This window comes from Trichinella spiralis (assembly GCF_000181795.1).
Source record: "Trichinella spiralis strain ISS 195 chromosome Unknown Scfld4, whole genome shotgun sequence".
Classification (NCBI taxonomy): domain Eukaryota; kingdom Metazoa; phylum Nematoda; class Enoplea; order Trichinellida; family Trichinellidae; genus Trichinella; species Trichinella spiralis.
Genome location: NW_003526943.1, coordinates 773,854 through 799,327, shown reverse-complemented (window position 1 = coordinate 799,327; position 25,474 = coordinate 773,854). Strand labels below are relative to the sequence as shown.

Below are 25,474 nucleotides of genomic sequence, written 5' to 3'. Positions count from 1 at the left end.
AAGTTAGTAAGTTAGTAAAAAAGAAGGGCGATGTTGTTAGGCGAGCGCGTGTGAATTTTGTATTGCATTTACACTTGTAAAAAGTATAAAAATCCACAGCGTTTATGCTGGTTTGATCAGCATCCTCAAGAAACAACTTTCCTGATTGCCTCGATTTTGAGCGACGTTGCCTGATTTTAAATCACCTTAGTCTGTTATTGATGGACGCAATCTAGTGATTCTGTCAAAGTGAAAATTGAATGTCATAGTCAAAGAAACAAGTACATTCAGTGATGACTTGAATATCCGAGATAATCAACATGTTTTGTTGTCTCTGCGAGCGGAATGATACTCTCGAGTGAGTGATTAACGATTGGATAACGCTCAGTTATTCATCGATATATGGATCTCGGATTCTTGAAATGTCGACGCAGCTGTTTGAAAGGTTTGCTTATGTCGACATCTTGAGAAGTTTGTACATGAAGAATGATCACATGTGGAGATTTCAAGAACAATGGAAACATTGTGAACCATCCTGAGCAAGGAAGGGTACTGAGGAAGCACAGGCTCATGGATCTCATAAACTGCAAGATGTTTCAACAAAACATGGTGGCTTGATCAAATTTTGACCAAACTTCAATAGTCATGTTTATATCTCGAGTGATCGTACGGACAAGTTCTCACTGGGATTGAACAATTTATTATATGAACTTTCAAACCAACCATATTGATACATTTTCTATGCATTCAATGACTACAGAATGCTTTTTCCCAAAATTCCTTCGCCTTACGTCTAGAAGAGGTTATTGATAACACTGGTCAACATGGTTTTGAAAAATTAGCTGATTTGGGGTATGTTTGACATGCTGATTATGAAAATAGCATTTATTTTCCCCCATCACAAGGCATTTTTTCACAGCGCGCTATATTACTTTTTCCACTATTGTACGTATGTAGCACATTGTGCTTTCTGTTTTAAAAGAGTCATACAAGACATTCACGTATAAGTAGACCCTGAAGTAACGAAAAATGCCACCACGATAGTATTTAAGCAGTGCAGATTCATTTTGTCACATTTGCGGCAGTTTTGTAGTGAAGTGCAAGAGGCAGAAAATAACAGATTTTGTGAAGAAGGCATACTTTGGTAGATCAAGACAAGTCTTTGACTCCACATATAGTGTGCCACACATGTGTTGAGTAGTTGCGGAAATTGAGAAAAAAACACTGGAATCTCTTTCCTTTGGTGTACCTATGGTGGGGCGGGAACCGCAAAACCATGTTGATGGTTGTTATTTCTGCTTTAGCAAAATAAGGGGTTATAATGCAAAAAACAGAAAATGTATTTCTTATCCAAAACTTCCATCTGCTATAGGGCCTTTTACTCAAGGTCCCGATGTACCCATTCCATTACCACCGGATAACATGGACACGGTTGTTCTAAGTGATGAAGAAAGTAGCGAAGAAACCATCAGTGAGAGTGACTTTGAAACAGAGCATAAAAATACACCTCAGCTCTTTACACAGTGTGAGTTGAACGGCCTTGTTTGAGATCAAGGTCTCTCCAAGGTTGGAGCTGAAACACTAGGATCCAGACTGCAGTCAAAACATATGCTTGCTCCGGGAACAATAGTATCGATGCATAGGAAACGTGAAACTGAATTTACACCCTTTTTCGGAGAATAAGACTCAGTTGTCTATTGCAGTGACATTTCTGGATTGATGTTTCAGTATGTTGCCAATGAATGGAAGTTGTTCATTGACTCCGCCAAAAAAAGTTTGAAGGGAGTTCTCCCATACAATGGGAACACCTATGCTTCTGTAACAATACTTCATTCTGTTGCCCTAAAGGAAACGTATGAAAATCTGGGAATAATTCTGAAGAAAATCAAATATTAAGAATACATGTGACTTTAAAGTTCTGTGTGTGCATCTGGGACAACAATCTGCCAACAATGATTCTTGTGTGAATGGGATAGCCAGATTATAATCTGACAATTTGGAAACATTTTGTAGCGTACTTCGGCACCCCTGACTACCTACACAGAAATCAAGGTTGTTCATTTGAATCGGCGGTTGTGAAGGAGCTGTACCGTCCACTTGATATCGAAAAGACCCGAAGCTCACCTTACCACCCGCAAGGAAATAGACTAGCGGAGAGATTGAACCACACTCTCCTCGTTATGTTGTCCATCATGGTCGACAGGAACCCACACCAGTGGAATGAAATGCTGACGTACAACAACAGCGTCCACGAGAGCACAGGCGTAACACCGGCAACCGCCATGTTCAGGAGAGCTACCGCTGGACACCCAGATAGGGAACCCGCCCGAACGTGATGCTCAATCGCTGACGAGCTACATCCGGACAACTCGTGTACGCATGGATCGCGTCCACGAATTGATGAAGGATCACCTAAAAGCGCAGCAGCGTCGACAGAAGTCTCTCTGCATGACCGCGGAGCAACTGAAGCCATCTTTCGCCCGAATGAAGTCGTGTGGTCAGCCATGTCAAGAAGCGGGAAACTTGACCGTAGTTGGGATGGATCCTACAAGATAGTGCAGATACTAGGATTACAAACGTACCGGGTACGAAGCTGATAGCGCAGGCGTCGGTCCATAGTGGTGTACTGTGAAAACGAGTCGAAAAAAAAGAAATGACCGATGGGAAGAGTTTTAGAAAGTTACGAGTGATCTGAAAAGTTAAAAATTAAAAATGCCGAAGATAGTGAGTGTTCAACTGACCGGTGGACGTTCATTGGAACTCCACCCATCGCTGGAGGAATATGTTACGGACAGTATGCATTTGTGTAAAACTTGATTGTCAATATATGTATATTGTAAAAAGTTAGAAAAGAATTGAAAAATGTTGATATTGTTAAATTGAAGCACGTGAATTTCGTATCGTATTTGACAAATAAGCAGATGATCCGCCGTATTAGTCTGTTTGATCATTATGGTCAAAGAACAACTTTCCTGATTACCTTGACTTTGAACAGCATTACCTAATTATAATAAAGTTTTGGTTGGTGACTGTTGATTCATTTGTTTGATAAAATCAGTGTTGTTGTTAATTAAAAACAAATAATTCCAGTTTTGCATTTAATTAAATATTTAAAATTCATCAAAACAAGTTTTACTTCTGTCAGTACATAAAGTTTGTTTGTGAATTTCTTTCATTGGTTTTTCTTTTTGATTTTATCAAGGTGACAGTGTTGTAGATTATTGGAGAAAGTATGTTTGTTTTTTTTTATTTTGCAAACGTTGGAAAATTATTTTATATTATTTTGAATTTGTGAAATTTGTCACCATTATTAATATTAATATTGTATTGCATTTCAAGTAGTAAATTTCACTCTGATATTTCTCTTAAACAAAGTAAATATTTTTGCAATTTGAAACTAAAATTTTACAACAATTTGTGAATGAGATTGTTTTCCAATTCCGATCTATTTACAACAAATGTTCAAAATAAAAGTGGAATTTTGAATGAACTGTTTCAGAAGTGGGATTTTGCACTGTCATGATTCGGTTGTCACTTGCTCGTCTTTCTGCTTCTTCTTCCTTTGTAAGTGCTTATGTGCAATGTAAAAATTTGTTCTCTTTTTCAGATTGTGGAATTGTTGTGAACGAAATGGAAACAGAAATTGCAAAACCATTAGCTGATTTCGCTTATTCGCTTTATCAATTGGAAGAAGCAGGAAATGTATTCTTTTCACCAGTATCGATTTTTCTGGCACTTGCAATGGTATTTTTTGGATCCAACGGTAATACAAATACTCAACTGCTGAATGTGATGTTCAAAGCTGGCTGGAAGAAAAATCGTACAAAAAAGGCAATGCGGTCGTTCGTTTCATCGCTCACCATCGATGAATACTATGATGCTTCTTTGAAATTGGCCAATCGATTGTATGCTAATGATCAATATCCAATATTGCATCCATTTCTTAAAGATGTGAAAAGATATCTATCAAGTGATTTGGTTAGTGTAAATTTTGCCGACACTGAAGCAGCACGTTTGCAGATTAATAAGTGGGTGAGCGATCAGACGAATCATAAAATCAACGATTTGCTTCAATCTGGAACAGTTGAGGCAAATACTCGCCTTATCGCCGTCAACGCAATTTATTTCAAAGCCTCTTGGGATGAGGTTTTCGACGAAGCACATACAAAGCCGAAAAAATTTTATCCAACACCGCACAGTTCAATTAAAATACCAATGATGACACAGACAAATGGATATTCGTATTATGAAACTGAAGATTATCAATTTCTTGGAATGGATTATTATCCAGAATATCTTAAAATGTTCATTTTATTACCAAAGTCAGGAAAAACACTTTCTGAATTACAACAAAAGTTTAATGGAGAAACTCTGTTAAATTTGGTATCCAAAGTTAGCGGTGCTGAAGTGAAAGTTAGTAGAACAATATAATTTTTTTCAAATTTTATCAAAGATCTCAGTTCAAATATTTTAATTAATTTTAGGTGACAATTCCAAAAATGAAGTTTGAGAAACAGATGAATTTAGTTGAAGCATTGAAGAAACTTGGTATAGAAGATCTTTTCATTCCTGGAAAAGCAGATCTTTCTGGAATTTGTGTTAAAGAAAAGCTTTATGTATCTGATATTGTTCACAAAGCGTATCTAGAGGTGAACATGTTTATTATGCTTATTATTATAATCGTTGTTGAGAAAATAAATGATGTCGCAATTTTAATAAATGCTGTTGATTTTATTTAATTGTAAGTGAATATTATATTTTACAGTTCAATGAAGAAGGAACTGAAGCAGCAGCAGCGACCGCCGTTCGCATAGTACCCATGTCCGGCGTTATGTATGAAGACAGTTTTGAATTTGTTGCTGATCATCCATTTCTTTTCTTCATCTTTGACAGCAGATCAAAAGCGATTCTTTTTATTGGACGTTTTTCTGGTAATTAAAGGTAACATTCAAATTTTTTTAAAAATAAATTTACTTCTTTCAAATTTTTCAATTTTGTTTATTCTTAATTTTTATCGTATCTTATTTTATTCCATATTTAATGTTAAATTTATTTTTCATTTTTTACTGCTTATTTAATTTATTCACTTAACGCAATTTTGCTTAACTTTTTTTAGATAATTAGAAAATGGATAAATGGAGAAAAATGATTTTTGCTGGGTGAAAATGCAAGTTTTAAAAGTATTTGTGAAAATATTTTTTAATGATGATTTTTATTGTATGGGAAAATAGTAAAGAATATTTCATGCATATATTGCAATATTGAATTTTCAATTTTATCTATCGCATCTTTGAATATTCAGCAATAGAACACTGATATTATATTTTTATAAGTGAAACAAAAAGGCGAAGAAAAAGGCATTGTCAGTTTCCTGTGTACTTTTATTCAGATTACAAATTTAACAAAATATAATTTTATAAATGCAGTTGATTAATTTTAATAATTATGTTTCAAATTTAAATGACATTGTGTTGTAAAATTTTGGAATCATTTCCACATGAAAACTGATTCAGAAAAGTTTAAATATTTTACATTTTGAGAATGTCTATAATATTCGCTTATATTTATTCAAAAATATATGAAATGATAAAATTTCCATATTACATTGCTTGAACAATTTCAAATGATAATTGTTGTTTTACGCTAAAATTTCATAAATTGAAGAGTATTCAATTTTATTATTATAATTCTGAAATTTTGAAAAACTTATTTCGAAAGTACTGTATTGGCAAAATAAATCAAAATTGTATGTTTATTGTATTGATCAAACAAGTTACTGAACAAAAGAAGTTTTATGAAAGCATGTGATACACAATTTAAAGAGATACAGCTTGGTTGCACAATAAAAAAAAAAGAATATGTAATAAACTAATGCTTAATTTTTAAAACTTTTCAGATTTTTTTGTCTAGTAGCAGTTACTGGCGTTGCAGCCTTGATAATGCAACGACTGGTTTTTCAGTGAATACACAATAAAAAGTCATGATTTTTTTTCATCTCAACCAGAAATATCACCTATTTTAACTTTCAATAAATTCAAATAAAAGCTTTCACTATAAATGAATCTAATTCATCAATTTCATATATTTCATTATAAACACTTTTCAATTTTTAAGCAAATTATTGAAAAGTGCAACACTTTGGTTTCAACTTTACTTAATCTCAAAATTTTTTAAAATTCTTTCGTACTAAAATATTATTTTAAAAATATCACCGTTTTACTTTAATTGTATCTGATATTTCTAAAAATTTCTTCTGAAACTAAACTGTCTACATTACAATCAATAAATCTATCTACAAAAATTTACGAAAGACAGGACAAGTAAATTCAGATTCATATTATTGTCTCATTAGCTTAACTCCTGCCATTTTGATAATTTTTCACTGTTTTTAATTTCCACTATTATAAAATTTAAGATCAAATTATCAATAACAAGAGTAGTGGCTCATTAGCTGTGTGCATAAGTATTGCTTTCAGAATAAACGTTTTTACATTTACAAACTGCCTTCACTGATTGTTATTGTCATAAAAAATTGCAACCACTTAGCAGACTTCTGAAAACTTCTGTAATTTCAACAAAACTTTAAATACTGAAATATTATAAATTATGCTCAAATGATAATAGAAATTCACGATTATTATGACTTTATTATAATTATTCTCTATTATAAGAATATTTTATTCATCATATTTTCATTATTAATCAGAGAAATTCCATGTTGTTAAAGTAAAAATCCTGCATTTCAGAAATACTGTACGTATTTTGGAGTCTACGATAAGTAGCTATAAAGATTTCGTTTTATTAATATTGTCTTGTTATGGAAAAGTTATCATCAGATACTTGTTTTAAAATTCGTGACTAATTAGTGTAATAAAATCTTAAAATACTAGGAAACTAGTGAATTTATTCGTGTTGCTGCAGTTTATAAGCTTGATTTTATGTTAAAAATTTAAAACAAATAATTATTTATTAACAAAATTATATTTTTCTATAATTAATAAAAGCAGAACTTCCAAGTCATTGTTTCCAACAAATGATTTTTTGAAAAAGGCTTAATTGCGATAGAATTTAACGATTTACTTATCGACTGTTTAAATGCTTGGAATGTAAGGTGAACAGTATTCAAAAAATTTATCCATGAATAACCAAAAAGCTTTTTATTCTATAGTGATACACATCGTTGTAATGTAATCATTCAATAGACTGGTACATAATGTAAGGTGTTCATTTTTTTAATACTTTATACAATTGAAAGGTTTTGTGTATCTAAAATGACAGCAAAAATAATTATTTAAAAAGTGATTATGTTAATTATTCTTTAGCAATAAAAATTTTACATTTAGATAATTCGACAATGCTCAAAGACGCTTCAAATGAAATGAAAAAGAATATAAAACACTGGCATGGCACTTAGCATACCATTTGTTATTTTATTATTTGGTGTTTCATGCTTTGCTATTGTATTGATTTATTAATCAATGTATGGTGCTGTTAATGTAATTTGTTTATAAAAATACTGATCATTATAAACTTTTATAATGGTAAAGTTTTTTAATAACTACTGAACTACAAATTTTTTTTACAAACTGTGCAATGCTGTCATCTCATTATTAGTTTTTTATGTAAAATAGGTGCATTTACTTCTCATTTTGTTATTTAATAACTGTTTACAGCTTGTACATACATATATATATATATATATATATATATATATATATATATATATATATATATATTAGATAAATAAATTCAAAATTATATTCATTTATTATAATAATTGGATGGAAAATTTTCTTTATCATGTTATAATTATGGTTAACAATTGGTGTTATGCATGTAGTTTCCTAATGAAATTAATACAAAAGAGCAGACAAAGAAACATGGAAAGTGACTGCTCTTTGCCTTCATTGAAAAATCTTAGGTCAGCAATTAGAGGTTATTCTTGCACCAGAGCGCTTTCCAATGTGTTGAGATGAAAAGTGCCGCCATGGTGACCTGCACCAGATGCTCAAACCGTCTAGCCATACATTTTTCAAGCAATTCAATAATTAATAACAGTAACAACTGTTTCTTCATCAATGCTTAATTGATTGTCTTTACAGGCGGACGCATCAAAGAAAGCGTCAGTGTTACTGTACTGGCAGACGACATTAATTGATAACAATGCTTAATTTTTATTTAATAAAAATTATTATTTATACGTTTTTGTTTTACATTTGTAAAATAATGTATAGGATATTTTCCTTCCTTTTAATATATAGTTAACATTCAAGATGAAGTAAAATATTTTCCAAATATGAAAATTTGGAATCAAATTGATTGAAAAGATTTGATTTTAGCAAATTACATTGTAAAAAAACAGTTTAATAAAAATCATTTGTTTAAAAGCACTGATATTGTTGATGTCACCTTTTTAATTCTTGATTTTTTTTAATTCAACAGATGTTTTCACATAAGTTTACAAAAATGTAGTTTGATAATTTTTTGATATTTCGTCATGTTTTTTTTAATTTTTTTCTGAAAATCACATTAAGCTAACTTATTTGTATTATTTTTTATTAAATGAAAATATGACGTAGAGAAAGTTAGTTTAAAATTTGTACAAAACATCTGGATAGAACAAAATAGTAAACGTGAAAAAGCAAAAAAAATTACAAATAATTATCATTGAAGCAATTATCTCAATTTGCCATCTTTTTCGTAATGAATAATTATTTTAAAACGACGAATGAAATTTGACAAAAAAACGTGATAAACAGATTTAAGTAATGCTTCTTCTTCAATGTCACATTTTTGGTCATAACTGGAAAATTGCCCTTGTAAAATTATTCACGTACAACTAGGAACAAATGCATCGAAAATGACAATTGGATAATAAAATGAAATTTCAGATAAACAACAACATGAACAATGTCGCTACATTTAAGTTATTAATTTTATCGCTAAAAACATATCAATCATATATTTAAAATGAACAAATTGATCAAAATTTAAAAACAATTTGCAATTATTACATTAAAAATAGCTATTTTTAGATGAAATTAGTTATTTTTTAACAAAATTGTATTAAACAGAATCTTTTATTATTTAATCAGTTTGATGAATTAATTATATTGTGCTTTTCGTGTAAAGATTGATGTTCAACAAAAGTATGTCTTCATTTCGTGTTTGTTGCAGTTGAAAAATTGCAAAATCAAATCATAAAATATAAATTTAGTTATCTGTTTTACATTAAATAAAAAAATGTAAATAAATAAAAACCTTTAACCCCTTGGATGGGGGGGGTAACTTCTGTTTTGGATAATATGTATTGTACATATTAGCTTAACATTGTCCAAAAATGAATTTCTTTTTAATTTTATTCACAATGAAAAGTATTGTAAAACTTGCATTTAAAATATTCCAAGTGCATTTGATTTCATTTTTAAATTCAAAGACAAATATCTTTACATTCAAAAGAGTTGAATTTTATGAATACAAAAATTTTCCCCATTTCCTTTTAGGTTAGTCGCATTCTATTCAATATTTCAAACACTCGTCTGACACATTCACATCTAACCACCACGCATTCACCTTTCATGTAATTCTTGTCAACATCATTACTATTGTCTCTTTCCAAAGGTTACTGACTTAAAGCAACAACCAGATACTTCTTCTGCAAAGAGGGCATCACAGTCATCAATTCAACTAATTTTACATCATCCTTGCTTACGTAAGGTATAAATTTATTTTCTTTCATAAAATATTGCTTAATTTTCATTCTTTTTAATTCCACGTTTTGCTTTCAAAGAATTACTTGATAATAATTATTTCTGATCGTGTTGGACATTTTTTTAAAACTTAATTTCAAATATGCAATATTAAATCAAATAATAATAATATCAATAATAATAATAATTTTTACTTCCTTTAGATATAAAGTAAAATGGAATCAAAAAGTTTCAATGAAGTCACCGAATTCATTTGGAAATTATTCCAAAAAATCAAAAGCTCCAAAAAAGTTTCGGAATGTATTTTCTTATCACCAATGTCAGTGTTGCTTGCAATTGGTATGGCATATTTTGGAGCAGCTGGAAAAACAAAACTAGAAATTCAACGAGCCATCTTCGGTGATACAGCAAAGGAGAAAGATGTACGAGCACTGTTTGTGGAAATTAATAAAATTTTAACAACAGAAAGCAAAAATTTCAATAAAGTGAAATTGCTCGTCGCAAACTGCGTTTACATTCAAGAAGGATTCAAACTGCTGACTCCTTATGTTGAGGATATTAAAAAAATCTCCTCAGACATCATCGAGGTGGATTTTATGGATATTAAAGAGGCAAGATTGGTGATCAATCAATGGATTTGTAATAAAACTGAACGAAAAATTGAAAATCTCATTCCACCTGGTCTTCTACAACCAATTACAACATCAGTGATCGCGAATGCTATATATTTCAAAGCGCAATGGGCAAGACGATTCGAAGTACAAAATACTGTTAATTCTGATTTTTTCTGTGATGAAATTCGCAGAATTAAAGTGAAAATGATGCGTGACAAGCAAGAATTTTATTATTATGAAAATGAACTTTGCCAACTTTTGGGAATCAGTTACAAAGAGAACAATTTTTGGATGTATATTTTACTGCCCAAGCAACGATTCGCGTTGGAAGAGATGGAAAATTCATTGACAAGCAGTCAATTAGCAGAAATGTTTCAAAACGGTGCTATGGTTGATGTTACTGTAAAAATTCCAAAATTCACTTTCACCAGCGCATTAAACATGAAAGACGTGCTAACTGAGCTTGGAATGGGCATCATTTTTGATGGTGAAAATGCTGATTTTTCCAAAATTTGCAAAAGGAAAGACATTTTCGTCTCTGATATTTTGCACAAAGCATTTTTAGAAGTAAGTTAATAATAAGCATAAATTACAATTAAAATTAAATAATTCAACTTATCATCTATCTCTAGGTAAATGAAGAAGGCACTGAAGCCGCTGCGGCAACAGCCGTGACAATGACAGACAAAGCAGCGGTGATGCCATCAAAGCAACTTTTTTTTGTTGCAGATCATCCATTTTTATTTTTCATTTGCAATCCAAAAAATTGCATACCACTATTTTTGGGTCGCTACACTGGTCTAAACGGTAATGCTTGATTTCATATTTATATACTTACACTTAACAAGTATACACATTTTTTATAACTTTAAAATATACAAATACAATAAAATCTCAAAGATAAGAATATAATCATCTCCGTAGAATGCTATTTAATTACATAAAATTCTTTTCATGTTTCAGTCAAATCAGATAATGCTGAAACCAAATGCATTCAGTACGCTCCCTTCACATCAGTTTAAAATTTTCTTTCATGATTAGAATTTTCAATGCAATATAATAAATAATATGCTATTGAATTAATGTTACTTCAAAATGTACTTATTTTTTCCTTGTATTAATATGTTTTCACTTATTGGAATTTAGGTGAATGAATATGGTGACAACATGTTTCTGTCAAAATCGTTATTATGAAACATTGTACCCCTTGAGTCATCTAACCGTTATTATATGTATAAATGTATGTATGTATGTATGTATGTATGTATGTATGTATATATGTGTGCATGTATGTGCGCATGTAATAAGTTTTTAATCGATTTTCGTGCTTGGCATTTTGCCCAATACGTTGAACATGATGTTTGGAAGACAGTTTACAGTTCTTGCTTTACAATTATTGTCCATTATATGGTACTATAATAATTATGGAAAATAATTTTAATTATAAAAATATAATCATCACTGAAAAATCAATCACGGTTTCTGAAAATGAAAGAACATTGCGATTTTAACCAGAATGCACTTCTGCTATTGAATAAATATTCAACAATATGGGACGCGCTTCAAAAAATCATTCTTCAAATCAAAATCAAATACTAAACTGCAATTTTTATTATTCATTTTGAAATTATCATTTAATCATATTTCACATATGTAAAAGAGCGTGCCTACATAATAATAATATTATTATCATCATCATTAAATTTTTGAAGATTTACTTTAAATATTACAACTGAAATACAAAATTATTTGAATGAGCCACAGAAAAAAATTGAAATAAAAAATCAGTTCAACACGATTCAAATAATTTATTAATAATTCTAAATTGTAAATCAAACATATTAAAGCAAAATAAAAGAAATCACTATAAAAATTTATTTTGCAAAAAGTTTTGACGTCACATTGAGCAATAATTAAACTTACTTTTTATTTATACTGTAACGTGTTAATGTTAAACTATGTGTTAATTTCAGTTCTTTTAGAAGTTTTCTCATTTCAAAGTAAGAATGATGTCGAAAGCAACAATTATGTTGGATTCAAGTAATAAGTTTATCACGGAGGCATTGAGCAACCAATTTTCAAATGCATTAGCTGGGTAATTTCTCAATTTAAAATAATTTTTCATAACTTACCTTTTTTCTTTAGTAACCGTCTTGAAAGTGTTAATTTTCATTTTAAAGACTTCGATGGCGTTGCATATCATATGTCGAATCCAAACGATGATAAGAACAAAATTATGGTACATTTGCAGGTATTCCTTTGATCAACCTTAAAATAAAATCGATTAAATTTCAGCTTAGCATTTATCTATCATATTACGAAGAATTGCAGGAGCATGGAATTAACGAAGTAAGTTTTGTACAGCTGAATTTGCCTCATCTTCAGGTGGCTTTTTCTCACAAAGAAGTTTTCCTTTTTTTATACTTCAATATTTAATTTTACCAAACTTTTCTTCTTGCAATATGTTCATTTTTCAGAAATGCAGTTTAATGATGAACAATTTTGAATAAAGAGTAAAGAAAAGAACAGTATAACTTTCATCAAGTATTTTTAAGAAATGGAATTATTTTGTTCATGATAATCTTTAAATATATTGCACATTTAAGCCTACCAAATAGTAATCATTTTAACCTGATATTATTTTTTATAGCGCATTCGCCAAGAATATGGAGTATATGTGACAGAGATACCAGAGCCTCAGTACAACATATCTCTTATATATGATTTGACAGAAATACCGCAAAAATATGATGATTTAATATTCAAAGCAGCAAGACTGAAACGCAATTGTTTGGCTTCGGTTTTCGAAAAATATTTTGAATTTCAAGAACGCGGCGATGCTGGACAAAACAGAGCTGTCATACATTATAGAGAAGATGAAACAATGTATAGCGGAAGAATATCAAAATGTAGTACATAAATAAAGCAGATGTTTTAAGGTATGTGGAAGCAAAGAGTGATCGAGTAACAGTCATATTCAGCACAGTGTTTAATGATCCTGCTGACATCATTATTGGAAAAATATTTTTACAAGTAATTTTTTACATAACAATTGTGTGACCGAATTGGTTATTTCATAGAATGTAATATTCATTAGGAAATACATGGAAAAAGAGCATCTCAAACCGCACCGCAGGTGATTTTCAGTTTAGGAGAACCTCCTCTGGAACTTAAAAATTCAAATGCTCGAATATCAGAAGGAATCGGCTATGTAACATTTGGTAAGCTGCATGTGTCATTTGAAATGTACATACGCTGTGTCATACATGGCTTGAAAATGTTTTAAATTATAAGTTTTTTTTAATAGTAGAATTAGCTTAACGCTTTAAACAAATCAATTCGTTTCGCAGCTGAATTTGATTTTAGTGTGTATGCACAGAAATAGGAGTTCAAACAATGATTCATCAAATGAACATAGGCAAAAGTGCTTTGAAAAATGTCTTTTTTCTCTGCAGAAATTGTTCACTTGGAACTAATTTCAATGCCATAATAATATGTGAATCTGAAGGAAGTTTGTCTGATGCACCTACCTGAATCTTTTTTTTCTGGCTCCACTTTTTTGATCAAATCAACGCAAAATATTAATTACGAATTTCGGTTCCTCAAAACGAACGTATCGATTATATTTCCAACGAATGGGGCTACTCTTTGGTATCGACGCTATCGAATCGCGAAATCCTCGATTTTTCACTAGAGGTAGAAATGTAGAAAGGTGATGAGGTGATGAATTACATTTTAAATTCGAACACTTCATTGGTTAATATTTTTTTAACATAAAATGCAATTAAAACAGGAAGCATATTTTAAAAAATGTTTGGTGCATGATCTGAAATATTTTCAGTCAACAATTGCTGTTTGCAGACAAACATTTTTATCGATTAAGTGACACAATTTGCTTACTTAAAACCTTAAAAAACAGCATTACATAGTATTATGAAAGTTAAATTACAAAACAGGAAAAGGTCACAATGAGATATGTGTGTATATGTAAATTTTTTTTAGTATTATTACCGAAGCACACATGCAAAGCGTCACGTGATAATACAATAGATTTGCTTAGTATATTCCGAAGTTATCTTCATTATCATATTAAAGGCACAAAAGTAATTAAAGTTTGTTATTGTTTTACAAATTTGTTGCTGTTATTACTTCGCATAGGCCTTCATCCAATCGAGAATGCGTTCCAAAACGGACGAATTCTTAAAAATACTCAATCGCGCAAAACCGAAAGTTATACCAGAGCGGAAAACTATAATGTAAAAGCATTTTTCAAGTCATAACGTGTAATGAATAATAAAACTTCATTATATTATAGGGGTCGTACTTTCGAAAAAGAAGAATAACATGGACATGAAATACAGAATATCGAAATAGTGGCTAACAGTACAGAAAAATTCTACTAACTATATATTACATGCATCATTTATTTTGTGAAAATAACACAAATGTTTTTTAATTTAAAAAAAGGGTGATATTATAAAGGCTGAAAACTTATGTTTGTAGGTGAAAATTGAAAATTGTTATATATGTAAAATAAAAACAAAACTGGGATATGAACTTTTTCGTTATCGTACTGCTATAGCAACTTGGTAATCAATCTACTTTTGTATACTTTGTCTTCACATTCAATGTTTCGCCATCATTATACCGATGGCCATCACTCCAATCGCAGCGCATACAACGCCAACGCTTGCGATCACCTCTCTGTATGACGTCTGTTGTTTTACAGAGCTTTCGTGATAGAACTTCACAAAGCCTTCCTAAAATTTTAACATAATGCAACAAAACTATTACGATCAATTTATTAAATTTTTTACAGCTTTTTTTTTGTTTAACAAAATAGTAATAAAATTAAATAAATAAAATCAATTAGCATTGAAATTAGCAGTTGCCAAAATAAGAAATATTACGTTCGTTAAAAATCATCAATACATACATATATAACCTCAAAATTGTTGAACCAGTTTGTTGAAAAGAAAGTTCAAATCAAAATTCGGATATTCCTATTACACATAATAAAACACGTCAAACTTGCTATTTCAAACCTTTCCAAACCTTCACACAAAAACTATCCATTTACAACAATTGCACTGCACTAAATGAACCCTCATCTTTGTTATGAACTAAATTTTCAACGTTCTGCTGTTTTGTATAAAAAAAACTTTACAATGATCATTTAAAAAATTAATTAAAAAAAATTTGCCTCTAGAAATAAACTTTTTGGAGCACAAAATTAACCAATTAAAAAAAGTGAATTGTCTCTAAATCATCGCTTTGGAAAAGTGTTGGCCATTTTTCAATTTCAGCCTGATTCGCAGATGTTCAGCATATGCTGTTGTCGTATGAGCAAAAAATAATGGCAGTAGAAATAGAATAAAGCTTATCTTGCTGTGACAGATTTTCTGCGGTTGGCCTCCTAACTCTTTAAGAGGACACATCTGCTGGCTGATCAATCAAAAAATTATAGGCCGAGGTAAGTAAACTGGACTACACCACCAACTCTGTATACTCTTCTATAGCTGAAAGTACGCAAAGAACGTGCGTGTCGTTTCCCTGACCCTGCAAACAGAGAGAATGGCCTTTGTTGTTTTCCATGGGAAATGTCAAAACTTAGGTCGCATGCATACTCTTCTTTTTTTTCTCTCTCTCCTATAAGCTCATAATGGATAATGGACATTCACTGTGTGTCAGAATACGTTATAAGGTGTAATTTAAAAAATTTTTCATGAACTTCTAAAACTTTCGCATTCTGTAAAAGATGGCGACCTACTTTAACGTACATTTGTAGCATAATAAAAGCAATACGAAAAGAAAAACAACATTCTTCTTCTTAACCTGCCATACACACACCTACGTATACTAGCTATAAGATTTGTAATTTTATTCTCAAGTTCTCAAATACAATTAATTGGTGACGATAATTTAATACATGCTGAAGACTAGAATAAACAACGAAAACCTATTTTCTAAAATCAATGGACATTCTGTTCATTCAACATTCAATAATTTATCAATTGTTTGCTCAGAGTATATAAAATAAACTAAGATTAACCAACAGCTAAACGAACTGCATTACGGAAACTAGTTATCTACGATAAATTGATAAATGATAGAAAAGTAATAGCAAATCAATATAGGATAAACAAAAGTAAATGATCGCAATAATGACCTTTAACAGAGAATTAATGCCTAGGTGCATATTGAAAATTTTTTCGTTAAAAACAGATAATTAAAATAAAAAAGAAATATTAATTACCCAACCGCCATTTTCAATGATCCACTGCGACAAATGCGTCTCAGTATACATTGCCAGCCAATCTGCGATGCTACTGACTAATTCTGGCATATTGTTACGGACGCACTGAAGAGAAAGACTTCCGCCAAAAGCGTACAAAGCAACAATGCGACCCCAGCGTATGCCGTCGTTGAACAATTCATCGCATATTGCCAGAAATGTCGGATAAGCGGTAGTTGGCGAAATCTGAAGCGTTTCGCTCATGCTTTTGAAGCTGCGTTCATAGCGCTGCTCCAATTCTTCACCCATCGTCCGCATACATAACGATATACAATTTGGCTTCGGCAGGTCTGGACAATCGGTCCAAACATAATTCGATTTTAACAATCGATGATTGATATAATCACATGCAATGACGCATGCTTCTGATTCTACAGCGTCTCTTGCTATATCAAAACAATTTGATCTTTCACCTACCCATTCACCATCGACAAAATCATGAAGGACCATCGTGAATATATAAATTACAACCTAAAACCAAAACGAAGAATTACTGCCAAGAATAATACAACAAGACAAGCATTCAGAAAATTTCAAAAACAATACCACACATTCGAAGAAAATGGAACTTTGAAAAGAAGAGCAGCGAAACAGTATAACCTTTCATTGATTTTACCGGTCGCTGTTTGAATATGAGCAGATAAATTTATGTGAAAAATGACGAGCCTCTGAATTCGTTCGTATAAAAATACGAACCGTAGAAAGCTTTTCGTCAGTGGAAGAATGTAGATGAATAAATGTGGAAAGCTGCGATCGGTGTTAAGAAATATGCTTAGAATATTAGAAGCAAAAAAAACCTCTCCCTTTTTAAGCATCATACACAACATACAAACCTTTACAGACAATTCAATTAACACCGATAACAAAGTAACAACAGCATAACCGATTGATAAGATGATTGTGCTCTGAAATCGTTTTCACGAAATGTAAAACGATTGAGCAAGCTTCAACCTTTAAAATAATACTCCCTTTAAAAAGACTCATCTGTTAACATAAACTAACCCGACAAATAACAAATTAAAAATACCGAGAATTCAGCAAAGACAGTCAGCAACACAGTTTGAACAACGACATACTGTAAGTTGTGCTTATCAAAATAATGCCTGAAAATCACATTTTAATGTTTAATTTCAAAATGTTACAACTGATTTAATAAGTCCTATTAACAAAATATTTATTATTTTTTATAGTCAAAATTTTATTTAAAATGCTTTATTAGTCATAACGTTGATTAGCTAACTTTCAATAATATCATGGTATTCACCAGTAAAAAGCACCAGTTATTTTTGATATAATTTATTTTTTAAGCATTTAATAATAAATAAAAATCAATTTTTATAATAAAAAATATATTTATTTGTAATAATAAGGAAAAAACAGAAAAAATCATGTCGTTTGTATTTAATTTTGAAACTTCCCAATATACAGTACTTGTTTGTTTTGAAACGTCAGTATACAGTATGTCAAGTAGTATAAATTTTCATTTAATCAAACTTGTAATTTTTCCCTTATTATTAATAAATTTTTGAATTAGTAATTGCTTGACTGAGTTTTTAATTATATCTGATATGTTACCGCTGTAATCACTGATGTGTGTTTTAATTTTAGCAATTGTCATGTGCAGATGTCATATGACACTAGATAAAAGTATAGTATGTGAAAGTTTATTAAAAATCGATGCTCAAAAATTATTTTTAAAATTAGTTCTTGTTTTTATTATTTATTACCGTATTTTTCGTTTTTGAGCAAATATTTTTGCTATAATAAAAAACACAGGTAATTAAATGAGTACTGTAAAAAGAAAACAAAAATTGCTTCAGATAGTTTTTGATGATTTTTTAATATAATGAGCAGGCAAATTTCGTTTAATATAGGAGAGATTATGTCAGAAGAACCAACGTATATCTTAGCCCACGATACCAGCAATGCTTTTGTTCTGGAACCACGAAAAAAACAGGTCAACAAATCAAATAAAGATGCCTCAATCAAAGGAGTGAATATATCGACGAAAAAGAAATTAAAAGCCAAATGCATTTCGAAGAAGAAAGCAAAGGAATTAAAAAAAATTTTGTCACGTAAAAGAAAAAATGTCGATGTAAGTATTTGTAGATATTGAAGAAACTGGCTCATTTTGTTTTAAATGTTCTCCACTAAGAAAATGTTTTAATATTTTTTAATGAAATAGTCATGCAGATACTTTCAAACTTATCTTAATTATACTTGTTTAGTTCCTTCACATTATTTTTTGTTACTTTTTTGTGTATAAGTGTATTTTTGATACATTTCAAAGGCGAACAATTAAAACATCATTTATGAGCAACTGTATCATTGAAGTTTATGTAACCGCTTTTCCTTATAAGCATGTGGTGTTTTATTTAAGCAAAATGCTTAAAATATGTCATAAAAATTAATTTAGAGAAATGTGATATACGAGAAGCTTAGTCGATGGAAAATAAGCGATGAGGAAATGAAATTGTTGAATTCAGTTTCTGGACTGCACGAAAAATTGAAGAGAAGGTATGATTTACAGTGAGCAATATTTTATTATATAATGATCAGTTATTTAGTTTTATGTCCAGACATCTTTACCTATATATATATATATACTGTTTATAGTATAGCATATAGTAAAATTTTATCATGCTAATTTTAGAAAGAGTGATTTGAAATTTGATGAAAAGATACAGTCAGAAGAGCTTAACTACCCTGCGGAAAATGGAAACTTTGTCAATAATAATCTTATTCAGTATTTTGAAACAGAAACTTCAGCTGAAAATGAAAAATCTGAGCATGATAATCATGAGTATGTTCAAAATAATATTTCCAATGCTGACATTTCTGTTCAAGGTAAGCGAGTTGTTTGTTTTATTGATGCATAATAATTTTCTTCTTTGTCAAGAACAAAGTGTAAAGTTAGCTGTCAGTGCTGAAAGTACAGTTTCATCCGTTATTGAAAACAAGCAAAGTCTGAAGTTGGTAAACAACAAAACTGCCACTTATGTTCCGATTTATCGTCAACCGGATATAGAAAAGCAGAGGTTGAAACTGCCTGTTGTTGCAGAAGAGCAGGTGATCATGGAAGCAATTAAAGAATGCCCCGTTGTAATTATATGCGGTGAAACTGGCTCTGGAAAAACAACTCAAGTGCCACAATTTTTGTATGAAGCAGGTATGGCACTGAATGGTAAAATAATTGGAATAACTGAACCTCGTCGTGTTGCTGCGATAAGTATGTCCAAACGGGTGGCTGAAGAAATGAACGTTGGTGTTGATGTTGTTTCTTACCAAATTCGGTTTGAAGGAAACACTACTGAACATACGAAAGTGAAATTCATGACTGATGGTGTATTATTGAGGGAAATACAGAAAGATTTTTTGCTCAGTAATTATTCAGCTATTTTGATTGACGAGGCTCATGAAAGAAGCATGTATAGTGACATTTTGATTGGTTTGCTCTCCAGAATTATTCTGTTACGGCAAAAGCGCAACGATAAGCTGCATCTTGTTATCATGTCAGCTACTTTAAGAGTGGAAGACTTTTTGTCACCTAAACTTTTTAAGCAAACGCCTCGTGTCATTCATGTTTCTTCTCGTCAGTATCCAGTAACAGTATACTTCAATCGTCATACGGATGAAGATTATTTAGCAGCTGCATTCAGGAAGGTATGTCAGGTGCATCGTCTTTTGCCAGAAGGTGCTATACTAGTATTTGTATCTGGTCAACAAGAAGTTTACACATTGGTCAGTTGGTTGAAGAAAACTTTTCCAATGGAAGGAATAGTTAAAATTGATAATAATTCTAGTGAAAAGTTTCAGCGTCGGAATTTTTCTATGAAGTCTAAGAGAAAGCGTGAAAATTATAGACCAAGAAACGACACTGTAATCAACTTGGATGATTACATAATTCCGGCTGATGATAAAGTAGATTTGAATGAAATGGATGCACCGGATTTAGATCTGTTCGACACTGTTGAGCCAAAAGATGATATTATACTTTCAGATCTGAAAAATGAAGAGATTCCATTATACTGTTTGCCATTGTATTCACTGATGGAAAGCAAAAAACAGGCAAGAATTTTCGAACCAATTCCAGAAGGATGTCGACTTTGTATTATTTCTACAAACGTAGCTGAAACTTCAATTACAATTCCAAACGTGCGTTATGTTGTGGATACAGGCAAAGAGAAAGTGCGCTTATACGATCCAGTGACAGGGATTTCTAAATTTGTAGTTCACTGGATATCGAAAGCGTCTGCAGATCAGCGTGCAGGTCGAGCCGGTCGTGTAGCTCCTGGCCACTGCTATCGTCTGTACTCATCTGCTGTGTACAATGAATTTGAGAAATATTCGACACCGGAAATTTTGACTAAACCTCCAGATGACTTAGTATTACAAATGAAATCGATGAATATACTAAGAGTTCAAAATTTTCCATTTCCGTCACCGTTAAGTGTTGAAGCGTTGCAAGCTTCCGAAGAGAGATTATTGAAATTGGATTTGTTGGAAAGGCAGGTTGATTGCAAAGGAAAAGAAGTGACAAAGATTACGAATCTTGGTCGAAGTGTTGCTTTGTTTCCATTAGCTCCACGTTATGGGAAAATGTTATCCCTTGCGTGTCAAAGAAATTTGCTAGCCCACGCTGTTTGCTTGGTGGCAGCTCTTTCTGTGAGAGAAGTTTTAATTAATCCCAGCAGTATTTCTGCCCCGAACGTGGAAGAAAAGAAAAAGCGTATCAAAGCATGCTTGAACTGCAGACGTGATTTAGCTGGGCAAGGCCAATCACTGTTGATGGGCGATTTTGGGGTGATGCTTCAAAGTGTACTGTTGGCTGAGAAAAGTAACAACTTGTCAGGAGTTTGTAAATCGTACAGCATTCGAATGAAAGCGCTGTTGGAAATTCGCAAATTACGACGTCAGTTGACGAATATGATTAATTTAATATTTCCTGGGATCGATTTGACTTTAGATCAGAAATTAGAAATTCCAAATTCTGAACGAATGATTTTGCTGAGACAGTTGTTATTAATTGGGTTGTGTGATAATGTAGCACGAAGAAACGATGCAGTAAGCAATAATAATAGAATTGCTTACTCATCTTCTGTAATCAAAGATCATCTTTGGATTCATCCGAGTTCAACATTGGTAAAATTACAACCAGAATGGGTTGTTTATCAAGAAGTGATCGACGGGTGCAATGAAAAGAAATGTATGATAAATGTATTAGCTATTGAGCCAGATTGGTTGCCAAAACTTGCTAAAGGTTATTGTCATTTTGGTGAACCACTGAAAACTATACAACCTCACTACAGTGCTGAGCAAGACTGTATCACTTGTATCGTAGATTGTACGTATGGCGTTAGCGGTTGGTTTTTGTCACGCTTGCAAGTGAAACATGCGGAAAATTTAGATTATTACCGATATTTGGCGGTGGAATTTTTGAATGGAAATGTATTTTCAAAGTTGCAAGCTTACAAGAAGTATCTTGTAACGTCGCCTTCGATTATTTTTAAACCATGGGCTAAGATTCAGACCAGAACCGACAGATTCCTCAGAGCTTTGGTTAACGGGAAAATATCAAGCAAAGCAGATTTGATACGCGTTTGGTCGACGGAAAAAAAATTTCTCCGCAGTGAATATCTGGAATGGCTTATTGAAGCGAAGCATGCAGAAGTGATGTCTATTTGGCCTCCACTGGATAAATAAATGTTCATTTTTTTGTTTATTGTGAATTTTGCTTTGGTTTTTTTATTGCGCAGTTTGTTTTTCATTACATTATTCGCATATTATTTATTAATCAAGTTCAGTGTTGTGCATACTTTGAAAACTGTATGTAAACTGATTATTAAAATTACAGTTTTACTGATACATACAGTGCAGTTGTTGTAAGTGAAAGTTAAAGAATGAATTATTTTAATGCAGTGATGTTTGAGAACACTGCACACAGTAGTGTGGTGTGTGATAAAAGGAGAAATTTAGCAACATTAGAAAATTTTTCTTATTTTATAATTTGGTAAATCAAGCGTTATTTATTTATATTTTTGTTTTGTTTTGTTTTATATAAATAAGTTTTATGCATGAACATTTTAAATGTGTTGTTTCATTGTAAATGTGTTCAGATGTGTTTTATATATTTCTAATGTGATGAAGAGAAAGAAAGAAAATGCGATGGAAAGAAAAGAAGGCAAATGTTAAACCGCATATTATTGCTTCCATCTGTTGGAAATTTTTCACTGATAAGCACTGACATGCGAAACAGCCGCTGTTGAGTTTGGAACAAACGTTCTCTTTGTGTCAGTGCTCTTCAGAATTGCACTGCTGCAAATTGGCAACAACCACAACGTGAACAAATTTCGGTTGTTGATTTTATTTTGCTCTTTAACAAATACTGAATATTCAAAAAAATGAAAAGGAACAAAAAAACCACAGAAGAACAATGCTGTTCAACTTCTTCTACAAGCAGAAAGGATGTGTTGGATACAAGAGTCTCAGATTTGCACGTGGAGCAAGAAGATTTGCTTCTCGTTGGTCTCAGGGGTCGCAAGCTGATCGCTTTGCTTGTTTGTGTTGGTTTAATGTGGCTTATAGCAATTGTCAATCTCGTAGTAAGTTTTCAATTTTCTGTGGAACATTTTCATTGAATTAAAAAAGATATATATGCATGGAACTTCATTATATTTATTTGTAACTTTTGAAAATTGTCACTTCTGGAAGGATAATTCCTTTTTCTTAATTACAACAACGTCAATAAATAACATCATAGGTTTTGATGTCAATTTAATGGCGCGCTAAATATCAATCATTCCAGTCGGTTTGAAATTTTATTCAGAAATATTTTTTTGGCCAAATAAATGTCTTCTTGTAAAGTTGCATAAATTAACAGTCTTCAATTTAATTCGTGTCTTATCTAGTAATATTAATATCAAGTCAAGAGAAATTAAATAACTGATTGGTGAAAATGCACTGAATTTGAAAACTAATTACATGCAAATTGAAGAAAAGGAATCGACGACTGAAGTGTTCCTAATAATTATATGCAACAAATTGAGTAAACTCATTAATGACTTGAAGAAAAATGCGTGAAATTAACATTTATTTGCATGAATATTGTTCAAGGTTAAGCTAAAGTATAAAATTTTCGAACCTAGTTGAAGTGCTCAACTTGAACCATTCAACAAATGATGTCAGGAGAAATTGAGCGTAAATTATGCATGTGCGTTGTGAATTTTGTTTGTCATCACTTCAATCAATTACTCACTGTTTGTACAGAACTATGCTCTACTGGTAAGATATTACTTGAATTCAAATGAAATATTAAAATGGATAATATGTATATGTTGTTTACGTTATAATTTGTTGTTATTTGAAGCTTTTTCTACTCATCAGTTACAAAAATTGAATAAAATTACTTCAATTTTTAAAATTAGAAAAATTTTCTTGATAAATAGAAAAAGCATTTAAGTGATGTTGATTTTCATATTGTATTTTGGAAAGGTATATATATTTATTTATTTATTTAAGTTGAAAGTGTTCAATTCCTTTCTGTTTAAGATAATTATATCAGTTATTGTCTTGAATAAATTTTCTTTGAAGTGCAACATTCTGTTGGTGATGTTTTTGAAAATTGGCAATCAAGGAATGGATGGTGTGCAATTTGGGCGAACAGTTGATGGAAAACCTGTGGTACAGTTTGCTGCTTCTGAAACGTACTTTCAGCATATGGTTAGTAAAACTGGTACTGTAGGTGGTTACAGAGATACTGATTTGAATGCGGATGCTGCAAGAGTAAGCTTGGTTGAAAATTTTTAAATAAATAATGATTTAAAGGGAAAACACTTTTTTCCAGATTGTCATCAGAACAAACAATTCTACTACACTGCCAGTCGGTTTGATTATAGACGAAAATCGCATTCGAATGCAAAATGTGAACACTTTCATCGTCAGAGAGCGAAATACATTGAACAAAACATTTGATGCATCGCAGCCAATTCTTCATCTTCAAAAGAACATCAAAAAGATATCCACCAAACTGATAAAAACTAAAAAAGTAATTATAATTTTCATTCACATATAACAGTAACAAGTTGTGCATTTTGCGCGAAGAGGGATTTTTTGCTGTTTTTTGTAGATAAGAGCTCCATTGGACAATGCTTTAACTTTGGACGTTGAAAATTTGAGCTTTCGAGGTAACGAGGGCACGCTGCTGTCTTCGAGGGCCATGAACATACGCTCAACGCAGTCGATCACATTGAAAACTGGAGTAAATTGAATGAACACAATATGAAAACCTTTTCCATTGAAAAATTGTCCACTATTTCAGGATCGTGGTGTAATGAATCTCACTGCCGGCCAGGGTCTTTTCCTGACCAGTGCCCAGCGCTTACCGTTGTCAGATTCACCTTCATTCAGGGCAAACGTTTTAGGAAGAAGACTTTGCTCATGCGCCGGTACAGGACGACTTTTCACCGTCGCAGGCAACATGCCTTGTGCAAGCAGCTTGCAGTCGTGTATTTAGAAAAAAAAAATTTTTTAACACAAAACAGACAGACGCAAAGAAATCAGTAAAAATTGATCGTTCAAGTTGCTAGAAAAGCCAGGAAATTAAAAAAAAATTTTTTTTCTCCATTAAATATACAAGCAAGCAAGCAAGCAACTGATTAACAACAGCTTTTAAGGCACAAAATGACGCAACCACAAGAGAAGAAGAAGAAGAAGAAACACAAGAGAACAGTTGATCAGTGGCGAGAAACAATATAATAAAAGCATAAGCAAAAAACAAATTTTTTTCTGTTTAACAACACCTTTGGTAAGCAAGACAAATTTACAAATATCACTGAGTTGAACGTGAGAAGACATGAATGAAGAAAGGGGAAGTAAGA

The 25,474-nt window shown here is 31.6% G+C and overlaps 6 protein-coding genes across 6 annotated transcripts; 5 read left to right on the top strand and 1 right to left on the bottom strand.

Moving 5' to 3' along the window:
• Nucleotides 1-299: 299 nt before the first annotated feature.
• On the top strand, nt 300-5,889 carry Tsp_00173 (serine proteinase inhibitor). Its single transcript, XM_003375952.1, has 8 exons — nt 300-337; nt 1,314-1,504; nt 1,993-2,311; nt 3,479-3,543; nt 3,587-4,392; nt 4,464-4,628; nt 4,745-4,910; nt 5,876-5,889. Exons 1-8 carry the CDS (start codon nt 300-302, stop codon nt 5,887-5,889), a joined length of 1,764 nt encoding a protein of 587 aa, XP_003376000.1.
• A 4,015-nt stretch (nt 5,890-9,904) lies between these two features.
• Tsp_00174 (serpin B4) lies at nt 9,905-11,325 on the top strand. The gene is made up of 3 exons (XM_003375951.1): nt 9,905-10,870; nt 10,936-11,110; nt 11,267-11,325. The coding sequence occupies exons 1-3, from the start codon at nt 9,905-9,907 to the stop codon at nt 11,323-11,325; spliced, it is 1,200 nt and encodes a 399-aa protein (XP_003375999.1).
• A 984-nt stretch (nt 11,326-12,309) lies between these two features.
• On the top strand, nt 12,310-13,624 carry Tsp_00175 (putative actin-related protein 2/3 complex subunit 2). The gene is made up of 7 exons (XM_003375950.1): nt 12,310-12,398; nt 12,449-12,554; nt 12,599-12,652; nt 12,954-13,103; nt 13,132-13,215; nt 13,401-13,524; nt 13,614-13,624. Exons 1-7 carry the CDS (start codon nt 12,310-12,312, stop codon nt 13,622-13,624), a joined length of 618 nt encoding a protein of 205 aa, XP_003375998.1.
• Nucleotides 13,625-14,896: 1,272 nt separating this feature from the next.
• Tsp_00176 (apoptosis regulator protein, Bcl-2 family) lies at nt 14,897-17,048 on the bottom strand. Its single transcript, XM_003375949.1, has 2 exons — nt 16,565-17,048; nt 14,897-15,063 (listed from the first exon to the last, which is right to left on the bottom strand). The coding sequence occupies exons 1-2, from the start codon at nt 17,046-17,048 to the stop codon at nt 14,897-14,899; spliced, it is 651 nt and encodes a 216-aa protein (XP_003375997.1).
• A 1,396-nt stretch (nt 17,049-18,444) lies between these two features.
• On the top strand, nt 18,445-22,301 carry Tsp_00177 (probable ATP-dependent RNA helicase DHX37). The gene is made up of 5 exons (XM_003375948.1): nt 18,445-18,693; nt 19,015-19,115; nt 19,252-19,445; nt 19,498-20,378; nt 20,415-22,301. Exons 1-5 carry the CDS (start codon nt 18,445-18,447, stop codon nt 22,299-22,301), a joined length of 3,312 nt encoding a protein of 1,103 aa, XP_003375996.1.
• A 698-nt stretch (nt 22,302-22,999) lies between these two features.
• On the top strand, nt 23,000-25,110 carry Tsp_00178 (sarcoglycan complex subunit protein). The gene is made up of 5 exons (XM_003375947.1): nt 23,000-23,200; nt 24,147-24,380; nt 24,442-24,642; nt 24,724-24,855; nt 24,916-25,110. The coding sequence occupies exons 1-5, from the start codon at nt 23,000-23,002 to the stop codon at nt 25,108-25,110; spliced, it is 963 nt and encodes a 320-aa protein (XP_003375995.1).
• Nucleotides 25,111-25,474: the final 364 nt, after the last annotated feature.